At 35.7% G+C, this 26,869-nt stretch overlaps 1 protein-coding gene and 1 pseudogene across 2 annotated transcripts; both read left to right on the top strand.

Annotated features, from left to right (window-relative positions):
• The first annotated feature begins 10,653 nt into the window (after nt 1–10,653).
• Nucleotides 10,654–16,204, top strand: LOC140009939 (protein NRT1/ PTR FAMILY 7.3-like; annotated as a pseudogene).
• Nucleotides 16,205–19,914: 3,710 nt separating this feature from the next.
• On the top strand, nt 19,915–23,488 carry LOC113694886 (protein BUD31 homolog 2). 2 transcript variants are annotated; one of them, XM_027213789.2, is made up of 5 exons: nt 19,915–20,084; nt 22,094–22,192; nt 22,307–22,494; nt 22,732–22,763; nt 23,081–23,228. In XM_027213789.2, exons 2-5 carry the CDS (start codon nt 22,099–22,101, stop codon nt 23,190–23,192), a joined length of 426 nt encoding a protein of 141 aa, XP_027069590.1. In that variant the 5' UTR covers nt 19,915–20,084; nt 22,094–22,098; the 3' UTR covers nt 23,193–23,228. The 2 variants fall into 2 exon arrangements, with proteins under 2 accessions (XP_027069590.1, XP_027069589.1); XM_027213788.2 differs by lacking the exon at nt 22,732–22,763 and having other exon boundaries at nt 19,922–20,084; nt 23,081–23,488.
• Nucleotides 23,489–26,869: the final 3,381 nt, after the last annotated feature.

The following is a 26,869-nucleotide window of genomic DNA, read 5'->3' as shown; positions in this document are numbered from 1 at the left end:
CCGGATAGTTAAGTTATACCTTAAGGGGTATTTGGGGCATACTAATGATTGGAGTAGGCATGCATAAACGACATCCGAACTGGATAGTGATTTAATTTCTAACCCGAAAAGTTCTATTAATTTTGCAGGGATGGAAAACGGAAATGGAGCTCCGGCAGCTAATGGGAATGGCCATGCGAATGGTCATGTAGTGCCTCCTAGGCCAATCTACTACCGAGCGCTAGATGGGGGAGCTCGAGTACGCTATTCCCCATCTGACAGATATCTCCGATGTTCGTGTAGGGTGACCTTTGCCTACCCGAACCACCTCGTGCTTGCTTTGGACGACGAACATCGTCAGTTAGTGGATCTTAATCGGGATTTACAAGCTGAGGTGGATAAGTTTAGACAGATGGTTAGCGATCAAGGTGAGAGAATTGCTGAGATAGAGGAGGTACTCGAAGGCGAGGTGGCCACATCTGCAATGGTTCATGAGGAGCTCCAGAGTACTAGGGCTCGACTTACTAGGTTGAGAGAGGAGGTCCGTAGTCGGGCTTCCGACATCTTGACTGATGCTACTAGGCTAGTGGATGAGGCGATGGAGGTAGTCCAGAGCCCTGAGGAGGAGGAGGATCCTGAGGAAGAGATTCCTCCTGATAGTCCTACTGTGGACTAGGTCTAAATTGATTGACCTTTCTTTTGACCCTTTTGACTAGTACAGCTAGAATTAGTAGGGGTGATGCTAAGTGCTGAGACCATTGTATTTTGCATGACTGTGTGGCTTACTTTTGAAGCACTTGCTTTTACTTTAGTTTTCTGTGACTAAAAGTACTCTTGTGGCACCTGTGTGCTATATTTTTGTAACTACCCCATGACTTGCTAATTGTATGAACTTGATATGCTAATGAATGTAAATTATTGTTATTTTCAATGTTTTCTTGATTGACTCCTGCTTTCTACTCTGCATCGCATAATTAATTTATTTCTTGCACTAGGCACGCCTAAGTTAGAGAAGGACTAAGAGGTGGTCGAAACCGTGGTCGAGGTTGTGGGCGAGGAACTAGACAGGCCCAACTTCAAAGGGATGACCAGGGATCGGCAACTGGACCGACCCAAGGCCAGAGAAATATTGAGGGTAATCAAGTGGCTACTGCCATTAATAGAATGACTGATATCCTAGAACGCTTAGTTGATAGACAAGGTTCTGGACCGCTTAACCAACCTGGGGGTCAGAAAAGAGGAGAGAATAGAGCCTTAGAGAGGTTCTTAAAATTCAACCCACCTAAGTTTCTTAGAGAACCTGATCCTGAAATAGTGAAAAATTGGTTAGAGAGGATGACCAACATATTCGCCGCCCTAGACTACACTGAAGATAGGCGAGTGAATTTCGTTGTTTTCCAATTTGATGGAGTAACTCGTGCTTGGTGGGATATGATAAAAGGAAAATGGGAGAGAGCTCAAACCCCTTGGACTTGGAAGAACTTCACGAGGGAATTTAATGAAAAGTTTCTTCCGCCCTTAATCCAAGAAAAGAGAGAGAATGAATTCATCAAGCTGAAACAGGGGACCCTTAGTGTAGCGGAGTATGAAGAGAAATTTACTAAACTTTCTAAATACGCTCCTGAGTTAGTAGTCAATGAACGGAAAAGAATTAGACGGTTTGTACAGGGGATTAATGTGAAAATTCAGAAGGGCTTGGCCGCAACCCAAATTTCTACTTTTACTGAGACTTTAGAGAAGACACAAAGGGTTGAAAGTGCAAGACTGCAAGTGAGGGACTTTCACAATAGAAAGAGGAATTTTTCTAGCTCTGCGTCTGGACAGGCTAGTAAAAGTGCACAACCTTCCAAGATGGGAAGAGCAGTGGGAGGAATAAGGACCACTGGAGCTTTTATGGGAGCTTTATCCAGAGGAGGTCGCAGTGGACCGGCTCAGGCTAGAGGAGCGCCTTCTACTGGTTCGGCTGTGACTCCTCAAGTTACTTGTGGATACTGTGGTAAATCAAACCACTCTGAAAATGACTGCTGGAGGAAATTGGAAAAATGTTTATTTTGTGATAATGCTAAACATCAAGTCGCCAACTGTCCGAAATTACCAAAAACAGGAGGTAATCCTCAGAGACCAGAAAAGTCAAATTCTAAGCAGACCAGTGCCGGAGGAAGTCGACCGAAAGTACCGACTAGGGTTTATGCACTGAATTATCAACAAATCCCTGAAGCGACTGAAGTAGTTGAAGGTACAATTCCGATCTTTCATCGTTTAGTTAGAGTTTTAATTGATCCGGCGCAACACATTTTTTTGTAAACCCTAATTTCATGAGTGGTATAGATTTGAAGCCAATTAAGTTACCGTATGACTTGGAGGTTAAAACACCTACTGGGGATCAAAGTTTAATTGCTAACCTGGTATATAGAGAATGTGAAGTCTGTGTTGGGGAGCGGAAACTATGGGCCGACCTGATAAGTTTAGCAATTAAGGGATATGATGTGATTTTAGGAATGGATTGGCTAGCCCGTCATAATGCCCAGTTAAACTGTCGAACAAAGATTGTAGAATTGTGCATTCCAGGGGAGGCAACCCTGAAGTTGGATGTAAAGGGTAAATTGGCTTCGTCTGCACTTATCTCAGGGATTCGGGTTAGAAAATTGTTAAGCAAAGGAGTTCAAGGGTATTTGACTTTTCTTATTAACACCCCTAGTGATAAGGTGAGTTTGAAAAAACGTTTAACCAAAACCCCAGTGTTAGCTCTACCCAATGGGAAGGATAGTTTTGTGGTATACACAGATGTATCTAGGGAAGGACTGGGATGTGTTTTAATGTAAAATGACAAAATGATAGCATATGCCTTTAGAAAATTGAAACCGCATGAAGGAAATTACCCGACTCATGACATGGAGTTAGCGGTTGTGGTCTTTGCTTTGAATAAATGAAGACATTATCTGTACGGAGTGACATTTGAGGTTTTTACAGACCACAAAAGCCTTAAGTACTTATTTTCTCAAAAAGAACTGAATTTGAGGCAACGTAGATGGATGGAATTTCTAGAAGACTATGACTGCACGATCAAGTACCATCCAGGAAAAGCCAATGTAGTGCCCGATACTTTGAGTCGTCAAGTGCAAATGGCTGGATTGATGATCAAGAAATTGCAATTGTTGGAAAAAGTTAGTTATTGGAATTCTCGACTGGAACCAAGAAAAGTAATTTTGGGAAATATAGTAGTGAATTCCACTTTATTGGAACACATCAAGGAATCTCAAGGGAAGGACACTGAAGTGCAAAAATGGTCGAACAAAGTTGAAAAAGGAGAAAAGTCGGATTTTAACTTGGGATCGAATGGTATTTTGAAGTTTCGGAATCAGATAGTGGTGTCAAACGATGAGAAACTTAAGAAGGAGATTTTAGAAGAAGGAGTATCCCGTACCAACCGTTTAAAGATGACTGTCCTGTTTCTCTGTTTTCCTGGAACGAAGTTCAGAAGCTACAACATGAGACTCGAATTTGAGCTAGTTGTGTGCTGAGTTTCAAAATGATTTCTTCTGTGAAATTATAGTTTTATGAATGTACATTCCAACGCCATCAACCATGCTCAATTCTGAGTTGAATTGAGTGATTTGTGATCAAAATACGAAACCTACCCTGTTCTTGAAACCCTAAATTTTGGGCAGAATTGATGCTAGATTTGGTGTGGACTTGCCAATTGAGTTTCTTGGAGTTAAAACACTTACCAAATGTACCATGAATGTTCCTTAGGCTTTTCCTACACAAATGAACCATATTTCAAGGATTTTCCTTGACCAAATGTTTGGAATGGAAAAAAAAAAAAACTCAAGGCAGTTTTACCTTAGGATTTTTCGAAACTTTGGTTGTTTGGTTGACTACATTTCCGAAGTTATTTCTCCATGAAATTTGGTAGAGGCACAACCTTTATATGGTAGTATTATATTGCTAATTATGGTGTTATTTCGAGGCCGTTTCATGGCTCAAATAAATTACCAAAGTTCATGACTCGAATTTGGAAAACCCATGTTTCACAAGGGAATTTTGGTAACTTTGAGTTGCTATATCTTAGTACTCAAAACTCCGTTTCTCGTTCCGCTTGTTTCGTTGTAAACTTGGATTGCGACTCTAATAGAGTTCCAAATTTCAAAAGCTAGTTCCAATCGAGTGAATTTTGCCAAATTTTCAAAATTGGCTAAAAACCAACTTAAATCTGCCTTATGAACCAAAACAGCGGCTTCGAGCTTATTTTTTTAATATTTTTCATTTGGAATCTTAGAAAAGTGTATTCTAGGCACTTTTAGTACCTTGGAAGAAGTTTCCAACGGTACCAAATTTTCCAATTTTTGACATGTGAAATATGAGATACGATTTTTCAAAATATCATATCAAAACTAAAATTTTCCGAATTTCAAGAAAATGGAGTTTTTCAAGTACTCCTTATTCATTCGATATTGTTTGAACGTTTTATACCTGATTTTCAAGATGAAAACTAAATTTCTCTTATATTTTGAAACACCATTTGAGAGTCTCGATTTAGGATAATTTAGACTCGTTTCACGAGACTTTTTAAGATTGTACTATAGTACGATCTTCTTTAATAGTAGGGGTTTGTGAATGATAGTTTATTATTATTTGCTCAGGCGCACACGAGAACCTTCAAGAGGATCCCACAGTGAACGTCTAAAGATCCGAGGGACATTTCTTTCTCATTATTTATATTGGTGAGTGTCAAGTGTATGAATACTTGATACAAATTTAATTGTTATGATTGTTTGGAGATTTTGAAAATAGAGGCGAGTGTGTACTTTACCGCACTCGTTCTTATTTGAAATAAATGACTCATGATTCAAATGTACTAAATGAATTATGAATGACTTAATTGAATGAAATGAAATGATTGAATGAAATAAAATGGTATGCTATAGCTGCATACGTCGATGGAGTGAATCTCCTCGACTCTCAAATGAAAATGGGGGACGCCCAAACTCATAGGCCGACCTTGGACTCGAGCCGACATGGGTTTGGTCAGGAACCTTGGCGAGCCATGAGATAATGAAGTTCGACCTAATGAAAGGTCTTGTTTGGCATACTCGTGGAGTATCGCCTTATAAATGTCTTGCGGGCCTGGGAGGTGCACGGTGGACGGAGGGAAATAAGTGGTGATCTACGGAATGGAAATACCGACTCGGTTGACGAAGTGTCATCGCGGGAAGGTATACGAATGACATTGGCAAAGCAAGTGGAAATTAGCTCCTGAGAGCTCCAATATCCTTGAATTGTTTCTGCTTACTTTTCCGTTCGAATTGTTATTTATTGCCATATTGATGCTTTACTTGTTAAATTGGGGTTGTTACTTGAACAATGTGTTTGCATGTTTGTTCTTGGCCTCACGAGCGTTTTGCTCATTTTGTAGATTTGTTTTCCTTAATAGGATTTGTACTTGGAGTGAGATTCGGAGGAATTTCTCTTTTGTGTACTCTTGTAATAGGGTTCCAACTCTTTTGTCTAGACTTTTGGGATATTGTATATTTTGGGCTGTATTATTGACAGGTGCCGAACCTGTGCAATAATAATAAATAAATCCTAACTACCACTTGAAACAGTTAGTAATCAATTCGAGTACTGGAGCAGGGACTCTAGGTGTGCAATGGGTTACTTGATTCACCCTGTTCCCGAAGAGTTTGCTTAATCCGATATACCTGAATTAATTGTTTAACTGAACTCCCTAACTAGTAGACAGTGGTAAGCAGGGTCGTCTCCTCAGGGACTGGAGAGATATTTGTTTCTTTTCAAATCAAGATTAATGGGGGGGGTTCTGATATCAAAAGCCAACTGAACAAATTAAATGCAGAAAGTAATTAATTAAAAGAAATAACTGAGAGAAAACTCTAGCCAAGGGTATACTTCAGAAATGGTTCATGCACTGATCATTGATGCAAAAATAACTCCAACACTTATTAATAGATTGGTTATAGTTGTCTCGCACGCGCTAAACAACCAACCCTTCCTTAATTTATCGATAGCTAAGGTACGACCGTTAGCTATTTCTCTAACCCAAAAACAACCCTAGGTACGACCGTAGGATTTAATTTCTAGATTGCATTAGCAATTAGAAAGGCCCAATCCTGACTAACAAACACGCTACGAGGGTTCATTCAAGCCATATCAAATATTCCCCTGACACAAATCCAATTGTGCCAGTTGCTACTGGAATAGAAGTAACGAACAATTACGGATTCAATCACCCCTATATAGCAAAATAGCCTATATGAACAATTAATTATTGCGCACTAATCAATCACACATAAGGCTATAACACTTAGAAACAGGAAATATATAAATATTAATAAATGGAGGAAATAGTTAAAATAAATTCGATCTCACAGTAATTTCTGAACCAAATCGTCAGTGATCCCCTTGACTAGAATTGGAGAATTAGCTCCTCATAATTAGAGTACAGGCCATGCGGCAAAGCTGGAGGAAGCCGTCAATTCTTTAATCTAGGCAAACGGAAGACTTGACCTTCGTTCACTTCGGTCAACCGAAGAGAGAAAAGAACGACAATGGATTACGATTGCTTCAATTTCCTTCGGTCAAAGCCAGAATGAAAAGCAATGACCAAAGTCCACGATTGCGGCTCTCTTTAACTTCTCTCTTCTCTCACGCAAGAAAACACACGAGAGATTGGAAGATTGTAATTGTTTTTCACTTCTCAATTTGGTCAAAGAACAATGAATAGTTCATAGAATCCCCAAAGTCAACAAAAGGTGCTAATGTCTCCTGCTCCCTCTACAAAGCTGCGGCTGTCTAGTCTCCTTCCAGAGCCCAGGAAAAAACCAAAACAAAGAGAAAAAGAACTCTCCCTCTAACCTAAGCCGCGCGAGAGATAAATAGTATCCCCAATAGCCGGGAATTGTTACTTGTCCAAAATTGCAGCCAGACTCCCTAGAAATATATTAAAATAAAATCTATTACAATTAGGTTTCTTCAGCTTCTCAAGCGGACCCCACAGCGACAAATCTTCTAAGTTTTTATTTTAAGTACTTTTCAGCGTCCTTTCCTGCAATTAGCATCAAAACAAAATATCAGTAGAATCCACCCAATTAATGAAAGTATTTAGTCAATTAGTTGTGCAATAATGCCCAAAATACCCACTAAAATGCACCCTATCAATTATGAAAAATCGATGTAAGGATTGGATGATTGTTATATTTCGTTAAGTTTGAACGCTTCCGCACTAATAGCATTTATATTATTTGGTTGTTGGCTTCTAGCATCGCTATAAGCTTGAATGGTGATTGTTTGAATTCTGGTGAAAGTTGGGCAGGCGTCCCGCGGATACCCTTTGGTTCGCCTTAGGGAGAAGTGGGGGCGTCACAAAGTTTGCAATGAAAATTGGAATTTAACACTAGTTCAAAGAAGTGATAAGTCTAGGGAGTACACTCACGAAAGTAGAGGTGCACCTATGTGGCTTAAGTGACTTGTTTCATGTAATTTCATAGAAGAAATGAACTTGTAGTTAATTTCATAACCACGAGAGTAGGTATGGTTTAATTACAAGTATAGTTGATTCACTACGAGAGTAGGTTTCACATATATTAGGAAATTACGCCATAACTAGTCAAGATAATAGCATTCACTTAATCGGTAATCTCATTTGCAAGAGTAGTGAGGAATTCCATATCTCTAGAAGCTTTCTAGTGTTAATTTTATTACTTTTACTTTATGCTTATAGTCTAGATAATAAAAGAGTTCGAAAATCACCGGTAATTGCAATCTTCTCTGTGGGATTGACTCTTAATACCCTATACTCGCTCACGATTCATATACTTGCGATAAATCGCGTATGGGGTATTTAGAAATTTATAAATGTAAAACTTAATTGTGAATGAGTTAATTGTATATATATACCCCGCGCACGTCAAGTTTTTGGCGCCGTTGCCGGGGAACGATTTGTCAATGTCGTGCTAAAAGCAACTTTATTAATTTAGACATTTTTACTTGTTTTTCTTGTGTTTGTTGTGTCTATTGTCTCAATTTTTGTTTTTAGTGTCTTTGTGAGTTTTTGTATTTTTGTATTGTTTTATGTTAGAGTTATCTATTCTTCTTGACTAAACTTATTTTTCAGTTATTTTAAAGACATGTTTAGGGGATCAAGGAGAGTAAAAAATATGAGGAGACAATGCATGAGAAATGGAAGATCAGCAATGGATGGTTACCAAGTGTAAAACTCCTTCAATAGAGGTAAACAAGAAATTACCGAAGGTATGTCTTTCGAAAATGGTTTAAAGTGTTTAAAGGTTAAATTTGATGTTATAATGTTAAAAGTGCAAATGGAAACCATGATGCATGAGATTGAGGAAAAGAGGAGTGTTAGTGCTTTTAATTCTAATCAAATGATTTGTGACTTGTTTGGAGGTTATCATGCTATTCTTACATGTAGACAAGCACAAAATATGGATTATTATGATGAATTTGGGCATTGCAATCCTTATCTTGATCAATATGGTCCTAATTGGGATAATTCTTGTGCTTATGGTTGGGATAATCAATGTGCTAATAGTGTTTCTTTTTGTTTATATGATTACCAATCCGAATGTGTCCACTATGAATCAAAACCATCTTGGGAATTGGCAATAGAGAAGTTAGCTAATGCACCTCTACCTTGGGAATTAGAAAGTGAACCATTAGTTAATGATTCTAATGCATCTTGGGAGCTAGCTGTAGAAAATTCTTCTAATCAATTTGATTTAGCCATAGAAAAGCTAGCTAATGTGACTTCCGATCGTCTTGATAGGATTGAGGAAAGATTAGATGAATTAACCTCTCACTTTTGTAGAATACAAGAACAATTACATGTATTGTGTGAAGTTATTTCTTTTAATAATATGCAAAATGACCCTATTATGAATGGTGGGAATGTTATAAGTGAAAATGGATTATAGTTTGATCAAAATGATGAATCCAATTTGTGTTTCAATGAGGAAATGTCCATTTCACAAGATAGTACCTTTGGAGCTAACATTGAACCTCAAGAGGTAAACCTTAACGACTCATTTTTCACCCCTCTTGAGGAATGTGTTGATTGTATAGGTTCTAAAGGTATTATAGCCCAAGAAAGCTATGTAGATGTTTCTTTGGTGCGTACTGAAGTGGTGCATGTTCAAGATAATATCTATGATTCACTTGAGATAGGTAAGTTTCTTCCACCTCTCATATCATTTGAACATGTGGCTTTTGTTATTAAGCCACCTTTTAATGATCTACCACGACCAAAATTGGTGGATTATTCATTAACAAAACCTCCTTGAGAAATGAGGTGCAAAAGTCGAGCCAACGACTATAAACAAAAGTGCTTATTGGGAGACAACCCAATGTTTTGACTATTTTATTTTGTGTGATGTCATGTTTAAATTATGTGTTGAGTTATTTTGTTGTTTTTCATTTGTTTCTCATTTTCTATCTTTAGGTTAATATTACTAATGGTTATCAAATGGAATGCATGAAGCATTGGAGATAAGTAACAATGGTTCGTGAACTTCATGCTTTGACATTTCGATCGCAACAATAGGGGAGTATTACTTTTCTTTATCTTGATTTTCCTTTTTACACATTGAGGACAATGTACATGTTAAGTGTGGGGGGAAGAATTGAAATTATATACATTGTATGTGATTGACTTGTTGGTTGCAAATATTGGACTTGTGTTTAAATTCAAAATTTTTTCAAAATCTTGTCCAAATTTGAGAATTTGCTCCAAAAAGTTCCAATTTTTTTTAATTTTATCCAAAGGGGTAACAAGTTTCATACCATTAGTAGTTCAAATTTCTTCTACATTTGAGATAAATATATGTGATTTGGAAACTTCTTTTCTCATTTAATTTGGAAATGACTATTATGTGATTATAATTTGTGTACTTATAGGAAAATATATCTTGTAAAGTGGAGAAAATTATGCCTATTTTTTTGCATATTTATTGAAATTTATTCTCTTTATTGGATTTTATAAGTTAAGTGATAAATATGGTTAATAAGTGCAATACTCTTCTCATGATTATTCTTTTGAGAAAATTATTATTATCTTTGCTGTTAAAAAAAAGAAGAAAAAATGAAAAAAAAGAGAAAAAATGAAAAAAAAGAAGAAAAAAGAAAATAAGATGTGTTCTACTCCAATGATTCTTGTACTTAGTAACCGGAAGTCTTCATCAACAAATGTCGATTTTCATATAAAACGATATTCGAATTAAGAGTATTTAAAGCAATTTGAATATGTGAAATATTGAGTAACCAGTGATTTTCATCTAAAAATGTCGATCCCCTCGTCAAAAGACACTTTCACAACTTAAGTAATATTTAGCTACACTATATGAATAAATCCCTCTTTAAATTGGAATAAAAAGATGATCATGAGTTTAGAAAGCATTTTATTGACCATATGAGTTACTTACTTGTAAGATTGGGTAAGGATGAAAAATTGATTTGAATTTGTTATAATGACGGTATAATTGGCTCTCCTTTACTTGATATTATGAGTACTTGAGTTTAATTGAATAATTGCATAATGGTTATTTACCTTATTTTTGAGAAAATGAAGTGAAATAGTACACATATATATGTTTTCAAAAATTGAATCATTGTTGGTTTGTATTTTTTATTGCTTGAGGACAAGCAATGGTTCAACATGCTTTAAAGGTGTATGATATGGTTGGAACAAAGTTTATTCTTGCTCAATATGTGACAAAGAGATGGACAAAGAAGGCAAGATCTAGAGGCAGCGTCGATTGCAAGGGTAGAGAAATATTATCAGATCCGTCTCTCTCTATTTTCCATCGATATAGGCTATTAGCACCCGAAATGGTAAGACTTGCTACCAGGGCTACCATGTTAGAAGCTGCTACAAAGTTAGTCAGTAGCGTAATGTTTGAATTGTCAAAGAGAGTCGAAATGCTATTTTGTGGAGAAATAGATGAAATAACACAGAATAGTGCATCAATGGATCTATGTAAGGAAATACAGGTGCAGAATGCAGCTGGCCACTTTGTGACTCCAACAGGTTTGAAGAAACGAAGTGGCAGAAAAACTAAAAAAGTATTGCGTAGTTGGGTGGACAGGTTTCATAGGCAAAAGAAGAACTCTAGATTGTCTAAGGCAAGTACTCCTGAGATGGTTAGTACTAAATCTTATTTTTGGACTTACATAACTATATCATTTTAATTGACTCTACTATCATAAGCTGACTCAGTTGTTATATATTCTTCTTTTGTCAGTCATCAGAATCCTATCAACCTATCCAAAGCCAAACATCAAGCAAATGTTTGTCATCGAATAATTCTGTGGTAGTAAGTAGTTATTTTTATACTTTACATAATGTGCATTATAGTTCACTGTTAGTTATTTAGTTGTTACAAATTAATGTTTTACTTGTTCACATTGGTTATTAAGGTATACATATTAGTGATAGGATGTTCATCACATATTATTTATTTTTGACATAGTAATATCACATTTTGTACATATTAGTTGGTACACATTACGGCGATCTCTTGATTTAATAGCATTTACATGTTGTTATTTTATGTGTACAAACTTCTATATATGTTGTACGCATTGATTGATACCATGTACCATTGGTTATTTTGTTTTGAAATATCGTTATTGCATTTGGACACATGATTACACCTTTGGATAAAATTTTTTACAGATTATTAATTTATTTGCTCACATTTATTTTTTAAATCGTACAAGTTACAATTATTTATCACCCGTTGTTTAGTTTTCACGGTGTATTTTAGTTGATACACATTACGACGATCTCTTGTTTTAATAGCATTTACATGTTGTTTTATGTGTACAAACTGATATTTATGTCGTACGCATTGATTGATACCATGTACCACTGGTTACTTTGTTTTGAAATATCGTTATTGCATTTGGACACATGATTACACCTTTGGATAAAATTTTTTACAGATTATTAATTTATTTGCTCACATTTATTTTTTAAATCGTACAAGTTACAATTATTTATCACCCGTTGTTTAGTTTTGACATCATGTTATTATTCTGGTACACGACGTATTTTATCTTGTACACACTACAAAAAGACCTTTACAAATCTGTTGCATAATTACTTCAATTTAATGCATTGGTTATGTGTATATTCATAGTAGTTCATAAGTTTGTAGTATAACTTTATTCATTTACGGTCACGTATGTACTGAATTTTGATTTTTGTTTAGACTAATTTCGATTGATTTTTGTTTACATATTGTTAATCCAGTTGAACACGTTGTTATACATTATGTACACATTTGCATCATAATTTTCGTATATCATAGCATCTTAAATTTTGGACGCAATATGTATTTAGTTTTTACTTGTAGTTATTTTGCTGTTATACACAGTGATAGTATGACTTTGCAACTAATGTAATGTGCTACTCGTGATAACAGTCATTCAGTGAATCAAATTTTGGATCATCCCCAGTTATTCACTCAGATATGCAGTCTTGTAGGATGGAAAGTGAGATATTGCACTTGTGTGGATAATCAAGATTTTGGACAAATTTACATTATCTTATTCAGTACAATACTGAAATCTAGTCCGGTGAACCCGGAATCACTCCTCAAATACTGGCTGCTCATAATATCTGCATTCAAGATCGTAACAATCTCCCACTTTTGATTCCTAACGATCCTGTGAGCAAGACAAAGTACAACTCATTCACTAAATTCTTAATGGTCAGTAATTCTTTAAAAAAATTTATTTAAAGTTATTATTTAGAATTATTCTAACCTTGCTACAAGACTATTGTAGGGCATGCTTTTATGAACACTGAATATTTGATTTAAATAATTTATTACTTGTTTCAATGATTGCCAGACCCCCATTGTGGCTTCTGTGGAAAGGTCAAAGAGCAGTACTCCCATACATATAAGCGACGAAGAAGTGCAACTACCTACGATATAAATGGATATAAGCTAATTGCCTTCCATGAATATGTATGCTAAGATGATGTATGTTGTGCCCCTTTTGGAACTGGATTGGAACAATGTAATACTAAAATGATTGTTTTCTTTTTATATTAGATAGTAGTTTGACAATTGCCATCAATGCAAAATAGTTTTAGACCATTTACATCTCTTTAATTTATTACAAGAAGTTATATATTAATCGTGATGTGCCAACCCTGTCTACCACAAACAAAAAATTTTACATGTATTAACAGTAATGAACTTTGCTCCCAACAAAAAATTCTACATGTCCCCCTAGTAGTAAAAACTTCATAACTAATGAACTTTGCTCCCAACAGTAATCCCAAAATGAGATAATTCTACACAACACAAGTACAAAATTCTACGCAACACAACTACAAATTACTAGATATTTGTCATCATTTATTACAACTGATTTTTTTGTTAGGGAGGGATATTTAACAACTCAAGGATGGATTCGGCCCATTTGTTATGCTCAGTTGCAACCATTATAGACACATATTGCACTCGATACTTCCACATGTTATCCTATCCAAGCATTGAAATAATCAGCACCATACATAAGTCATCATAAAAATACTTTCTACCAAAAAAATTCTATAAATCAAAATAATATATATATCTCCGTAATGCGTATGCTTAATCTTCTATTCTAGTGCTCCAGAAATTTCATTATGAACACACCACAATCATAGCTGAAACACGAGGTATACATTGTCGTGAGAACCAGATAATTGGACATACAAGTTTTACCTTACCATCCTAATAATATAACTTAGTATTTAGTTATATTCCAAGATAGAATATAAATAAACTCTTATTTACAGTACATATATCTATTGTGTAGAGACTGTTGAGGTACATCTGCGACTTGCAAGGTAAATTCCTTGAAATCCATCGACTTATCAAATTGTTTTGCCATTATTAATCCCAAGGTTCGCTTCTGCAACATACAAATATAATTTTACTGATTACACTTTCACACTAGTTATATATTTTAAAGCCATAGAACAGATGCATTAAAAATGCAAGTTATAAATAGTATTTAGATTTCACCAGCCGTCGTAAGATGTTAGTCTCTCGAACCCGTGACGAACCAACTCATGAGTCAAGGAGATGAACAATGCCTTGTGCAATATCAAATGAGTATACAAACCAGTGACTTTTGTTCACCACTGGAACCAGTGTCTGAAAATGTAATGTGTTAGACTTTACAAATGCAACGTATTTGATATAAAATAAAAGATATTTGTTTGAGCAGTTATAAGAGATTGCTCACGATATCGGCATTTGCTAGACTTGCATTATCTGCTCTTATTTTGAACCACTTGTTCAATTGCGAATATAGGTCATCATCAGACATTTTCTCAAATCGGTCTACACGTTGAATGGCAGCTTGCCCAACAAATTAATGAAATTTGATCGAAAGTCATAGGATAGTTAGAAATTGCACGAGTAATTCATACTATTTATTAAATATTGGAATCAAATTTTCTAACTAAACTAGCAATGAGTGAAACTGTATATGCATGGTGTTAGTTGGTGGAAAAAAAAAGTTGACCATTATACTTACAACAACACATGTCTCGACAATGTACCACTTAACCTTCATCAGCCTTTTACTCATATCCATATTCAATAACCTTGCATACATATCAATGACCTAAAAGAGGGGTGAGTATAAGTGCAAAATTTTTTAGCATTCCTAAAGGTGAAACTATCTCCACAACTACAGTAAGTAAATTAGTCAAATAAAAAAATTTTGATTTTTCTCATGGCTTACCCTATCTGATACCCAATGCTTCTCCCGTAAGGATTGCATATCTTTCCGGTTAAGGCATCCAAATCGTAGCTTACCATTGATTAGGTCAGAAAGGACATTAAACAAATAGGCATGCAGGTTTCAACATCATGCAGGTCTCAACATCATTTTGGGCTACTATGAGAATTCGGGAATGTGGGCAATAGGGTTTTGGGCATCTACTGCATCTGCCTTGGCAGCATTGGTACTCTTCCTCGTAGGCACCACAAGATACAGGCATTTCAGCCCCTATGGAAATCCTATTTCCAGGTTTACCCAAGTAATAGTAGCAGCAATAAGGAACTAGAGAGTGGAGGGGCCACAAAGTGATGATGAATTATTTGAAGTTGAAGGAAAGGAAAGTTCTGTAACTGGTTCGAGAAAGATGCTCCACACCCATGGTTTCAAGTAAGTTCTAAAAGCTTTTGATGCCCAATAGAAGCCAATCTAACTACAAGTCTGCTCCTAACTTTATAGAATTTGTTTGATCAAATCATAAGTCAGGATTGCCTAGTGTACCACAGGTTCTTGGATATAGCTGCATTCATTGCTTCAAGAGATTTCAACGAGAAACAAGGATATTATAACTAGTGGTGTCTATGCCCTATTTCTCAAGTTGAAGAAGTTAAGTGCATAATAAGACTACTGCCAATTTGGCTATGCACTATAATTTATTCAGTGGTATTTACTCATATGGCATCCATATTTGTTGAGCAAGGTGCAGCCATGAAGACAAAGATGTGGAACTTCGAGATCCCTCCTGCGAGCATGTCTAGCTTTGACATATTGAGCATGGCAGTTGTCATATTTTTCTACAGGAGAGTCCTGGATCCAATAGTAATCAAGATTAAGAAGAGTGGTGCTAAAGACCTCACTGAGACTAAAGATTCCAAAGGGCTCACAGAGCTTCAAAGAATAGGGATTGGATTCGTAATAGCAGTAATGGCAATGTTCTTTGGCAGAGACTGTGGAGAATTATAGGCGAAAATATGCTAGAATAGATTGCACAAACTGTGAAGGCTCAAGCTCATTGAGCATCATCTGGCAGGTCCCTCAATATGCTTTAATAGGTGCTTCAGAAGTTTTCATGTACATAGGCCAACTGGAGTTCTTTAACGATCGAGCTCCTGATAGACTTAAAAGCTTTGGCAGTGCACTTTGCATGACCTCGATTTCCCTGGGAAACTATGTTAGCAGTCTTTTCTATTGAGCATGGTCATGAGAATATCTGCCAGAGATGACATGCCTGGTTGGATCCCAATAAACGTTAACAATGGTCATTTGGACAGGTTTTACTTCCTCTTGGCTGGTCTAACCATAATAGATTTGGCAGTCTACATGGCCTGTGCTAAGTGGTACAAGAGTGTCAAGATTGAAGGGAAGTATGTGGAAGACACCGAGAAAGAGGACTGTGGAGTTTGATACTAGTGACAAATATAATGCCTTACAGGCATTCAATGGTAAAATTAACTAAATAAGACTGGGAAATTGTGGTTGCAACAGAAGTTTTGTACAGATTTAAAATAAAACTACCTGAATTTTATTCCTCTACTAGATTATGAGTTAAGAACTTTTAACAATCACACACTTTTCATGACTCATGTACTAGCCTTAAGTTATGCAAGACCGCATGGTCCAATTGATTTTTTCATGATGCAAATTGAGAATAAAAACAAACTCTACATAGGCAAGGAGAGATGAGAAGTAGATGAACTGCAACTAACTCCAATTTGATGGCAAATACTATTCAGTCAAGACAAATGAAGATGAGATACAAACTTTGCTCTTGCAAAGATTGTAGAAGCACTTCACCAGAGTAAGAAATTCAACCTTAACAAAAAAATCACAAGCATAAGAGACCTACCTGTAAAACAGTCAGCGAGAAGCCAATGCTATAACCGCCAGTATCATGTGATGCCTCAGGATTAGGGTTCCAATTGGAATCTCCAACTATGGATTTGGGTGTATTCAAGTCAACCTGCTGGGCAGCTTTTGTCTCAAGAAGCTTTCCAACAATAACATGGTTTTCTGCAATCATAATGATTTGTTCAGAAAGTAGTGAAGTAATTACAGGTATTAAATTAAAGAAAAGAAAGGTACTCATATCTAACCGAAAATCCTAACAACAGTTTCCAGAATGGAATCAATAAGTTCTTTTGCAGAAGCCTGTGCTATTCCACTAGGAGATATTACAGGAGACATTACAGAGAAATTACTAGTTCTTTTCTCTTGAAACAACGAACCTCCTCAAAAGGGTTATTTGCTCACATTTATTTTTTAAATCGTACAAGTTACAATTATTTATCACCTGTTGTTTAGTTTTGACATCATTTATTATTCTGGTACACGGTGTATTTTAGTTGGTATACATTACGGCGATCTCTTGATTTAATAACATTTACATGTTATTGTTTTATGTGTACAAACTGATATATATGTTGTACGTAAACTAACTAAGCTTGCAACCTAAAGAAGAAAAATAAAAAAGATAACTTTTTTACAAGCATAATTTCAACACTTTTACCTGCTCAGCTGAGCTACCCAGCTCGAAATAAACAAAGCTCCAAAATTTCTTAAATCCATCCCACGAAAACTAATGTGAAACTTCAAGACTCGCTAAAATAAGAAATTAACTCGAAAATCCCATAAAATTAAAAAAATGTAAAGAAATAAAGAGTATAAATGTTATGGATAAACATTACAAGGGCAACAGAGGAGACAAGGGCATAAGCAGCGCAGAGAGTGTAAAAGATCCCATCTTGCCATTCAACGGATTCGTTGATCTTGTGCCACTAGTTGGCCTCGATTAAATCTGAAATCTCCAACTATTGCAACACCCAGGGCCTTGGATTATGCAGTTTCTCCTCCTCCAAAAAACACCCTGGGTCTTCTTTGGGAGGAATTCAGGCAGTTGTTTTAGAAGACAACGGGGAGTGAAATGGGAGTGATTTTGTAGAGTGAAATGACAGTTCTTTTGTGGAGTGATTTTTTGCATTTGCAGACAACGGGGAAAGGGTTTGGGAAATGGGGAAAGTGAAATGGGGATTTCTGATAAAAATGAACTTTTCATTAATAATTTGGAAGGGATAAATTTGTTGTATGCAAACGCCGTTTGACGATGATGCTCCATCCATTTCCAAAATTTTTTTTTTAAAAATTGCCACTCAATAAAACGGCGCCGTCTTCTTCAGCTGATATAACTTTGCGACGTGGCTTCGTTTTGGTTGTTGATGATGGGCCATCACATCGTGGCCATGAAAAGTTTCTGGACGGTTGTCAGACAACCGTCCAGGCCCCTGGTCCGGCAAATATCTGGTAATAGATAGAAATGGCTGATAGAATTCGGAGGGAAAACGGTCCCCAAGAATGGGTAAAAAGTTAAAAAAGCTAAATTACATAAAAAGGCAAAATTAGATGGAAACACATCCATATATTCAGAATCTGGAGGGCTAGAAAAGTAATAAGGAGCTGTTCTGTCAAACTCTCCCGTCACATCTTTCAAATGTTCAAAACACTCCCCAACCAAATATTACGACCTTCTGCACATTCTACTAACCTCCGGGTAAGGCTTGTAATAAGGGCAGAAAAGACATATTTTCTAAACAAATGCAGCAACCAATTGTACCAGCTGCAAGAAAAAGAATAAAAAAGAGGTTGAAACAACAAAAGTGCCCCCAGAAGAGCAGATGAAATGCAATGAACAGTGACCCTCAAAACGCCTTCTTATATATTATAAAGATATTGAGTTTCTTAGAGACAAATGTTTATAATTAAAATTGATGGCCATCATTTTTAAATGGCAGTAGAAAGGAGCATAGAGTTCGGTTTCCTTATCGTCTCAATACTATGATCTCCGGAATATCAACGTGTTTTGCTTAAACAAATTGGGAGATTATAAAGTCGAAACTTGTCTGTTCAAGTTAAGTTTTACTCTTCGTAAACAAGTTTTGAGGGGGCATTTATAGATAGTGACAGTTTAATTAATTCTTAAAATTAGCATTGGTCCATAAATTATTTCTAGGACTTATTTTTAGCCAATTGGATATTGTAATATGTCGTGCACGCTTAGAAGTTGTGCTATTTGGCAGCCAATCATGTTTCTCCACATGTCAAGATGAGATATTGCAGCCAATTAAAATTGTCGGGATATCTCTGCCAATCAAATTGTGCCATGTCACATATCTCTATGATTTGGCAAAATTATGAATAAATATAGTAATTATTTCTTTATTGAAGAAATAATATTTAGATTTATTTAATCCATGTAGATATCTTATATACTGCAATAGCTTGTCCAATCAGATAACATCACGTCATGTGTTCCTACAAGTTTACCCAATCAAGAAACTATTCATTGATATTATCTCTTTATTAATAAATACAAAATGAAGAGATAATATTTAAATTAGCACAGTCCTAATATGATTGCATGTCTTGCAAGACAAGTAGAGTGGCATACATGTTTTCAACCCTAACTCATACTACGGCTATAAATAGGGGGTCTTTCTACCAAGTCACGACAGACAAAAAGGTACACCCCATACGCTGAAGTCTTTTAAAGCTCCAAGCTACAAAGCCTTGCATTTCCAAGTTCTTCAGGTCTTCTATATATTAAGACTTGAATTTTCAAATATTTTCGAAATTTTTCAAATCTTCCATATCAAGATTTGAAAGAATTAGTAGTGGATCTAAGAACAAGTTGCGAAACCCTTGGATTAGCATTTGAAGAGAAGAATCGAAGGAAACTCTCTACAAGTTTGAGAAAATCCCAGAGATTGTATTCATCTATTTTCTTAAATTTATATATTGCATATTTGTCATATATTTTTCTTGTCATTTTGTAGACTTGAAATTTTATTGTTTACAATGGACATAAAAAATTTGGTACTTTTTTTTTATAATTTTACTATATAATCTTATGATTATATAGAAAAATAAATTAAAACTCATTACATAAGGGCATATTTGAGTATTTATTTAAAAATTTGACCAAGTCAATATTATTTTAAAGTTTTGTTACTATAATTATCAAATCAAAAGAGGTAGGTGTAATTTTCTAAACCTCAGGGAACTCAGTGAAATTGTGAGAAACCTCCCTGAGTTTTCTGAAATTATCCCTTATTTCAAATAATCTCCCGTACAAACACACCCGCTTTCCAAGTCCAATTCCACATTACAACAAGGGTCAAATTCCTACCCTTGCAAAACCCTCCCCTTTCCCTCCTGAGGTAAAGCTTTTAAAATTCCTCCATTAGCTTGAATCCCAACTGATTCTGAAGGCTCTACTCGATTACCCTTCTTATCCTGTAAGTCTTTTTCCCTTTTTTTTTTTACCTTAATGCTTTTCTATATATTTTCTTAGTATTTATATCGAATATTTATCTTGGAGATCCAGATATGATTTGATTCCTTTCTGAGTCTGATGATTTCTAGAGTTTCTCAATTTATTGTGATTTAATTTTCTGCAATTTGTAAAGTGGAATATGGTTTTGGAATGAGGGAGGAGGGTATGAGTTATGACTTGGGTTTAGTGGGAGAAGTTAATTAGTAGTATTCGCTGTTAAAGTGAGATAATTGCGCCCTTAATTTGTCTATTCCGGTTATAATTCTTAATCAAAATTGATTTCTTGACAGAAAGCTTAAGATTGAATTTTCTATGCTCCTTTATATCCTGCTTTTTGGGAATGAAAAGACTAATATTAGGTCCAAACTGTGCAAACAACAGTCTGGGTTAAAATTGATCAACGTGTCTTCTTGATATAATGTAGGCTTAGGGTAATCATTTTTTGTTTTCCGTGATTTATTTTGATTATTTGGGTTTAGTTTTTCACTCCATTTGGGGGAAGGTAAGTTTTTAGTCACTTGCACAGTTACTAAATTCAGCTTGTGGGAATTTTATTTTTTTTTTTAATTTATGGTAGTCACACCTCAGATAATTTGATTTGGGTCTTGCTGGCTATAAGGCTCCATAAGAGAGCTGTGGATTGGTATATGGTTTGCCTGAATCTGACCAGAGTTGATTGAGAAATTGACTTTTTCTTTTCAGAAATATTTCGGGCACTGACCAGTTTGTGTTGAAAGAACTCATTGTTGTTTGTAATTTTTGATAAAAATTGGATTTTTTAGGAAGTAGAGGTTCTTAGCTCTCTCACAGTAGGTCATTCACCCCAATTGGATCCAGAATGAGGGAATATAAACCTTTTTAAGTTGACCTTTCACATTGTCGCAAGCATGAAGTAGTGCAAAGTAGGGACTTTAACTCTTTGTGTTGGAGTGGGAAATATGCTCAAGCTTCGATAGACAGGGGGCGAGTCAATGCTTAATGAAAAATTTGGAGAATTGGTTCTGTATTTCAAAGAGTAATGGAGATATGACCTAAGCTAATCCACTCTGGATACTAGTAGCTTAGGTCCTAGGGGAAACCATGCTTGTATTTTTGTTTTTTTTTTCCTTCATTTGGTTTCAGGCATAGGTTTTAGCATTTTCCAGTATGTTTTTATATCATACACGTAGTTTATCCAACATTGCCGTGTTGTTCTTATTGAAACCTAGGATAGATTATGATACATATAAATTTGTTATGAGTTTCATTGAACTACAGTTTCAACTTTCACAAGTTTTGATTGGTTGAAGGAGCTGCATTTCAATAATCTCAGCTAGCTAAAACTTTGAAGTTGGTATAGAAAAGTTAACTATAATATGATTTAAACTTTTAAGTTGTTACGTTGAAGTTAGCTACAGTATCAGTGTAAGAAAGCTATGAAGTTTCCAATGCCATAATTTATGGACTAGAACATTGAAATTGGTAGACATATATTCTGTACTTTGTTCAAGTTCATTGCTGTTTTAATGTGGCTTGCATTCTCTTTTCTTTTATTGTGGATCTTCAGACTTTGATTAACCAATGTAATAAACAATCCCTAGTTTCCTCTTTTCTGTGCTGTTTGTGCACTCTTTGCTTGGTGGTGAAGTAGATCCTTTGAACTTGGTGCTGATTAAGGTTTTTATGCCTATCGAATGTGAGATTTTCCTCGCTGACATTTTTATTTATTTGTGCCTACTTTCTGCTCGTCTTTATGGTTCAAAATGTTGGATAGATCTATAATGAAATTCTGAAGATACCTCACTCTAATCAATGAGAGATTGTCAACGAAGAATTGAGACAGACCTGAGCCTCTAGAATCAGTCTTCTTTTCATGTTGTTTGGGTTTAAGGGGGAAAAATAAATGCTTCCAATGAGATTCAAAGCACTGAGATTGTGGAATTATTTGTCCGGAAAGCTCTTATTATGTCATAAATTGTGCTCTGGTTGCAGTTCAAATGCCAAAGGTGAAGACTAACCGTGTTCAGTACCCTGAAGGTTGGGAGTTGATTGAGCCTACTCTTAATGAATTACAAGCCAAGATGAGAGAAGGTTTTGACTACTCAATGTCTTATGAAAGCTCCATTTCTTTTTCTGTTGTTGAAGTTGAGAGATCAATCTTTGACTAACTTTCTTGTTTGTTTTCCTATTTTCTTTATTAAACAGCTGAGAATGATCCAAATGATAATAAAAGAAAATGTGAGGCACTGTGGCCCATCTTCAAAATAGCCCATCAGAAGAGTCGCTACGTTTTTGACGTATATTACCGAAGGAAGGAAATCTCCAAGGAATTGTTTGATTTTTGCTTGGACCAGGGGTATGCAGATCGGAATTTAATTGCTAAGTGGAAAAAGGTCCGTTCTTTTAGTTTTTTTTTCTTCCCATCTTTTAGTGTTGGGAAATTAGTTTTTCTGGGTATTTATCTACCTTTATTTTGGATGGGTATTAATCTTTGTGTGGGTGGGTTTTTATGGGCATTTAACTTTTTCTCCATCTTGAGTGTGAATCATCTACCTGAGAAATTTATAATCACAAGTCATGGCTATGGCGAGTCTGAAGTTTATGGTTAACTTGAAATGTATCTATTGCAGCTGGATGGGCAGGATGATAGACCTAACTCCAAGTATGTTCTCGTGATATCAAAGTAAATGTGTGACCAGAATATAGCATGAAATTGGAGTTTGGAAACTAACACAATATACAAGTTACTTTGCATCTTGTTCAAAATTTTCGAGATAGTTTTCTGAAACTGTTTGCAATTTTGTCAGCAGGTTTTTGTACAATTTCTTACTAATATCACTAGCTAGTTCTTCTTTTCTTGGTTGGGCATGGGATAAGTAGTGCTTCTGTCTCCTTTGCTGCAGCCCTTTCTCATGCTTTTTTGCAATCATGGTTCTCCTTTTTGCAACCAGTTCTCATGTTTTTTGGCAATCATGACAGCCTGGGTATGAACGTCTTTGCTGTCTACGATGTATGCAACCTCGAGATCACAACTTTCAAACAACATGTGTGTGCCGAGTACCTAAGCATTTGCGAGAAGAGAAGGTTATAGAGTGTGTCCATTGTGGCTGTAAGGGTTGTGCCAGCGGAGATTGAGTGGTTCTTTTGACTTAATCTTGGCCTACATGTCAAGAATGGCTGTGGTTAGTTCTCTTAAATTGGCACCTGCAGTAGATGCTATTATTGTACTGTTTCATTACTTGTTGTTCGGGCTTTTGGCAAGCCTGTAAACTAAGGAAGTTTAGAGACTGCAATTCTGAGGCTTGGCTTCTCTGTTTGTAAACTGTTATTGCCTTAGCTGTTTGGCAGCTGCAGATAGTTGATAAATCAATCATGTACTTGTGCACAGTTCCAACATCTCTGACTGCTAACTGGCTAAATACACTTCTTGCACAAGAGATACTTGCTCTATATTGCTGATTTTTTCAGCTACTATTAGAAATGGTTGTTCATGGTGATGTTTGAAAACAGGATCCAAAATTATTTGTACTTTCTTTCTTGTTTCTGTGTAAATAGCTAAGATCCAAATACCATTCCTCAATAGTGATGGATTTTTGCAGTCTTCAATATCTTGATTAATAGATAGGTCAATTGAACAAGACTATTCATGATATGAGCCAGCCTTTGTGCCAAAGGCTATTTTACAGGCCAGCCGAGTCCAATGCATCATATACCTATCAACCTAGTGTGCCTTCATGTTCGATGTCTTGAACCCTCATGGTTTTCCCACCAAAAGGATCCAAGTTGTTTATGATTAGAATGAACTTTCAGAAGTCGAACTACGCGAGCTACTGGAAGCCTTCATTTGTCTCCCTAGGTACTCAGGGTTGTTATTGTTCTGTGGCTGGGATGGGGAAAGAGTTGTGAAGGAAAGGCAGGTGTCTAACTTAACTGATCTCTGAAATCAATCCACTTTGCTGTATATTAATTTGGGCAGATTTCTTTTGTATGAAGGATTGGGAAGTGTCTTAAGTTTGGGTAGATTTGCTCGTGAGGGTCAATAGTTTGGGTGGATTTGCTTGTGAAGGGACTTTTTTTCCTTTTTGTGGCTCCAATGGATTTGCTAGAGGTTATAGGATTTGTAGGGTTGATTTATGAGGTTGCCTGATGAACATCGAAGAAGAACAATACTGTGTCTATGGGGTAAAATAGTGCAGGAAAGAACGACGCTACTATTCTTTGTGGACGAATGGCATTTTGGGGCTCTGGCATTTCTTTTTGGCTGATTTCATCTTCATTCTTAACTATTGAGAATGGTAGGGAGGTATGTGATAAACTTCTGGAGATTCAAGGAGGTTGATCTTGCCAAACCACAATAATGTTTGTTTGGTAATAAGGTCAAGCCTCGGGGGAGGTTAATGTAATTAGCCCTTTTTCTTAAGCTTTCTATTGTACTGTTAGATCTTGGACCCAGAATGAACAGCTTGGAAGTTTTTGCTTTTTGTGAATAATCAAATCCTAATAATATATTGTAAAGATTAGCTTTTTCAAAAGCAAGTTTCACGTAAGATATCTCCCTGCAGACAAGCCAACAAGCGGAAAGTACATGGCTAAAGGTGAAATACCAACAACTGTTTCAATCTTTCGGCTGTCTCGTCTGAGTTTGTGTGCGTTGTTATGCTAGCCTTCTGCAAAACCAAGAAATGCTCAAAAGTCAAGATTTATTGCCTATCAGCATTTTCAAACAGAACGGTAGAATTCTAAAAGAGCGCACAAAAGTGAAGCAACACTACTCTCTTCCTCTCATCTTTTACCTCATGCAATTGATGCAAAGCAGAGTTCGAGGGTCCCTGTGATTGACTAAAGAAAGAAAAAGGTTCAATGTAGTGGGAAAATGGTGGGAATCTTTCATCTTTCACTATTCAGGTGATCCCACCAAGGCTTTTTAACTCTCTCAAATCACATAGTATAATACATGGTTGGAGCCCGGAAAGGGCTTTTGCTTCAATTTTCTAGCTTTTGTTGTTTCTCCTGTTCTCTATACACCTCGGTATGTTACTCTATTCCTATCAAATTGTCCCTTTCAATTATTAATTTGTCAACTTTTTTTTAGAAAAAAAAAATTGGTTTTATTGAATTGTTAAACATATGATGTGTCTAATTTCATCATAATTTCAATGACCAGTGTACACTTAAGAATTATTTTGATCCAACTAAATAGTTCAATTTTACGAATTTGATACAAAAAATGAATAATTAAAGAAACGAATTTAGTTCGACATAGTCAAGAGACTAAATAAATCCACATCTCTCTATCCTATATCCAAATTTGTACAAGCTTTAAGACTAATATGTATCAAATGAAAATGTACTATAGTTTTCTTCCTCCGTTTTCTTTTTTTTTTTTTTTTGGTGAGCATTTTTATGCCTATATTTGTTATACCTATCAACATAGCCGAGCACCTTTTTTATGATCCCGATGTGGATGTACATCATATATGTTTTAAGCAAGTTTTCTTTCTTCATTTCTTGCCTTGTTAGGCTTCTGTTCTCATTAGCCCGTGCTACTGCTGGAATATTGGGATGTGGAAGTTTTAACCATATCAAGTTACCAGAGAAATCAACTCAACAAGAGAAACATACCATGGATTTTCAGCAAAATGAAGTGCATACCAATCTTGATCAGTTCTGGCCTGTCACTCATCCAATAGAGCCCTTAGAGGAAGATCAACCTGTGAAATGTCCAATGCCACACACTTGTGTAGTAAAAGTGAGTTTATTTCCTTTTTGCAATACATAAGATGTTCATTTTGTTAATTACAGAGATGACTATGTGCTCCTCCTTTTTTTTCTAATTTTTTTGTGAACCAAATTGTACATATCATTCAAATAGAAATATATTGAGAAGTGATGAACTTTTACAAGGCAAAAATTTGAAGAAACTTCACCATGCTACCCGATTCCTCTATTTCAAATTTTGGCTTGTTTGAGTGATAATGAATACCAATAAAATTCTGGCTTATTTAAGGGCCAATTTGTCAAATGGATTTCCGACACAAGTATGGTCATGTGGTCATGAACCAACCCTGGATTTTATTTTTGGATTAAGTTTAGATACTGTTATAGATGCTACTAAAATTATGTCACGTATCATTTTAAATTTTATTTTGGGTAATACTTTAAAATTTTATCTAATACTTATACTCATTATCCATTTCATCCTTAGTTTCATGGTATTCAGTATCTTGAATACCAAGGCTCATTGGAAAGCTTTCCTCACTATATTGGACATTTTCCGGCCGAACTTTTTTTTTTAAAATAAAAACATTATTATTCATTAAATCTGCATTAATCGTAGAAATTACATCAACTACACACAAATACAAATAAATCTGAAGAACAAAACCAGATACTACAGATTTACAAATCAAGAGAATATTACACTATGTTGATAATAAAATGTTTTCCATTTGTAGGATAATGAAGAAAAGGAAGAGCAGTTTTTTTCAGAGACTTTGAGGAGAAAGGCAAAACTTTTAGAAGTTACAGAACACAAGGAGATGGTGGTGGGAAGAGATCATCCTCCCCGTGCAGTGCGCAGAAGGCATCACATAAGGAGTAACAGGAAAAATACTGCAGAAAGTTCCAATGCACCTCTCTATCCTTTCCCTTCCTCCAAGGACATGATCTTCACTAAGTTGGGACATCTTTACTAAGTGGAAATTATTTGCATTATCTAGCATTTTCAACTATATAAAGCTGTATATTAATGTATTAGCATCATATACA

The sequence above is a fragment of the Coffea arabica genome, chromosome 6e, assembly GCF_036785885.1.
Source record: "Coffea arabica cultivar ET-39 chromosome 6e, Coffea Arabica ET-39 HiFi, whole genome shotgun sequence".
NCBI classification, from domain to species: domain Eukaryota; kingdom Viridiplantae; phylum Streptophyta; class Magnoliopsida; order Gentianales; family Rubiaceae; genus Coffea; species Coffea arabica.
Note: the sequence above shows the minus strand (reverse complement) of the source record. Positions and strands in the feature narration are given on the sequence as shown.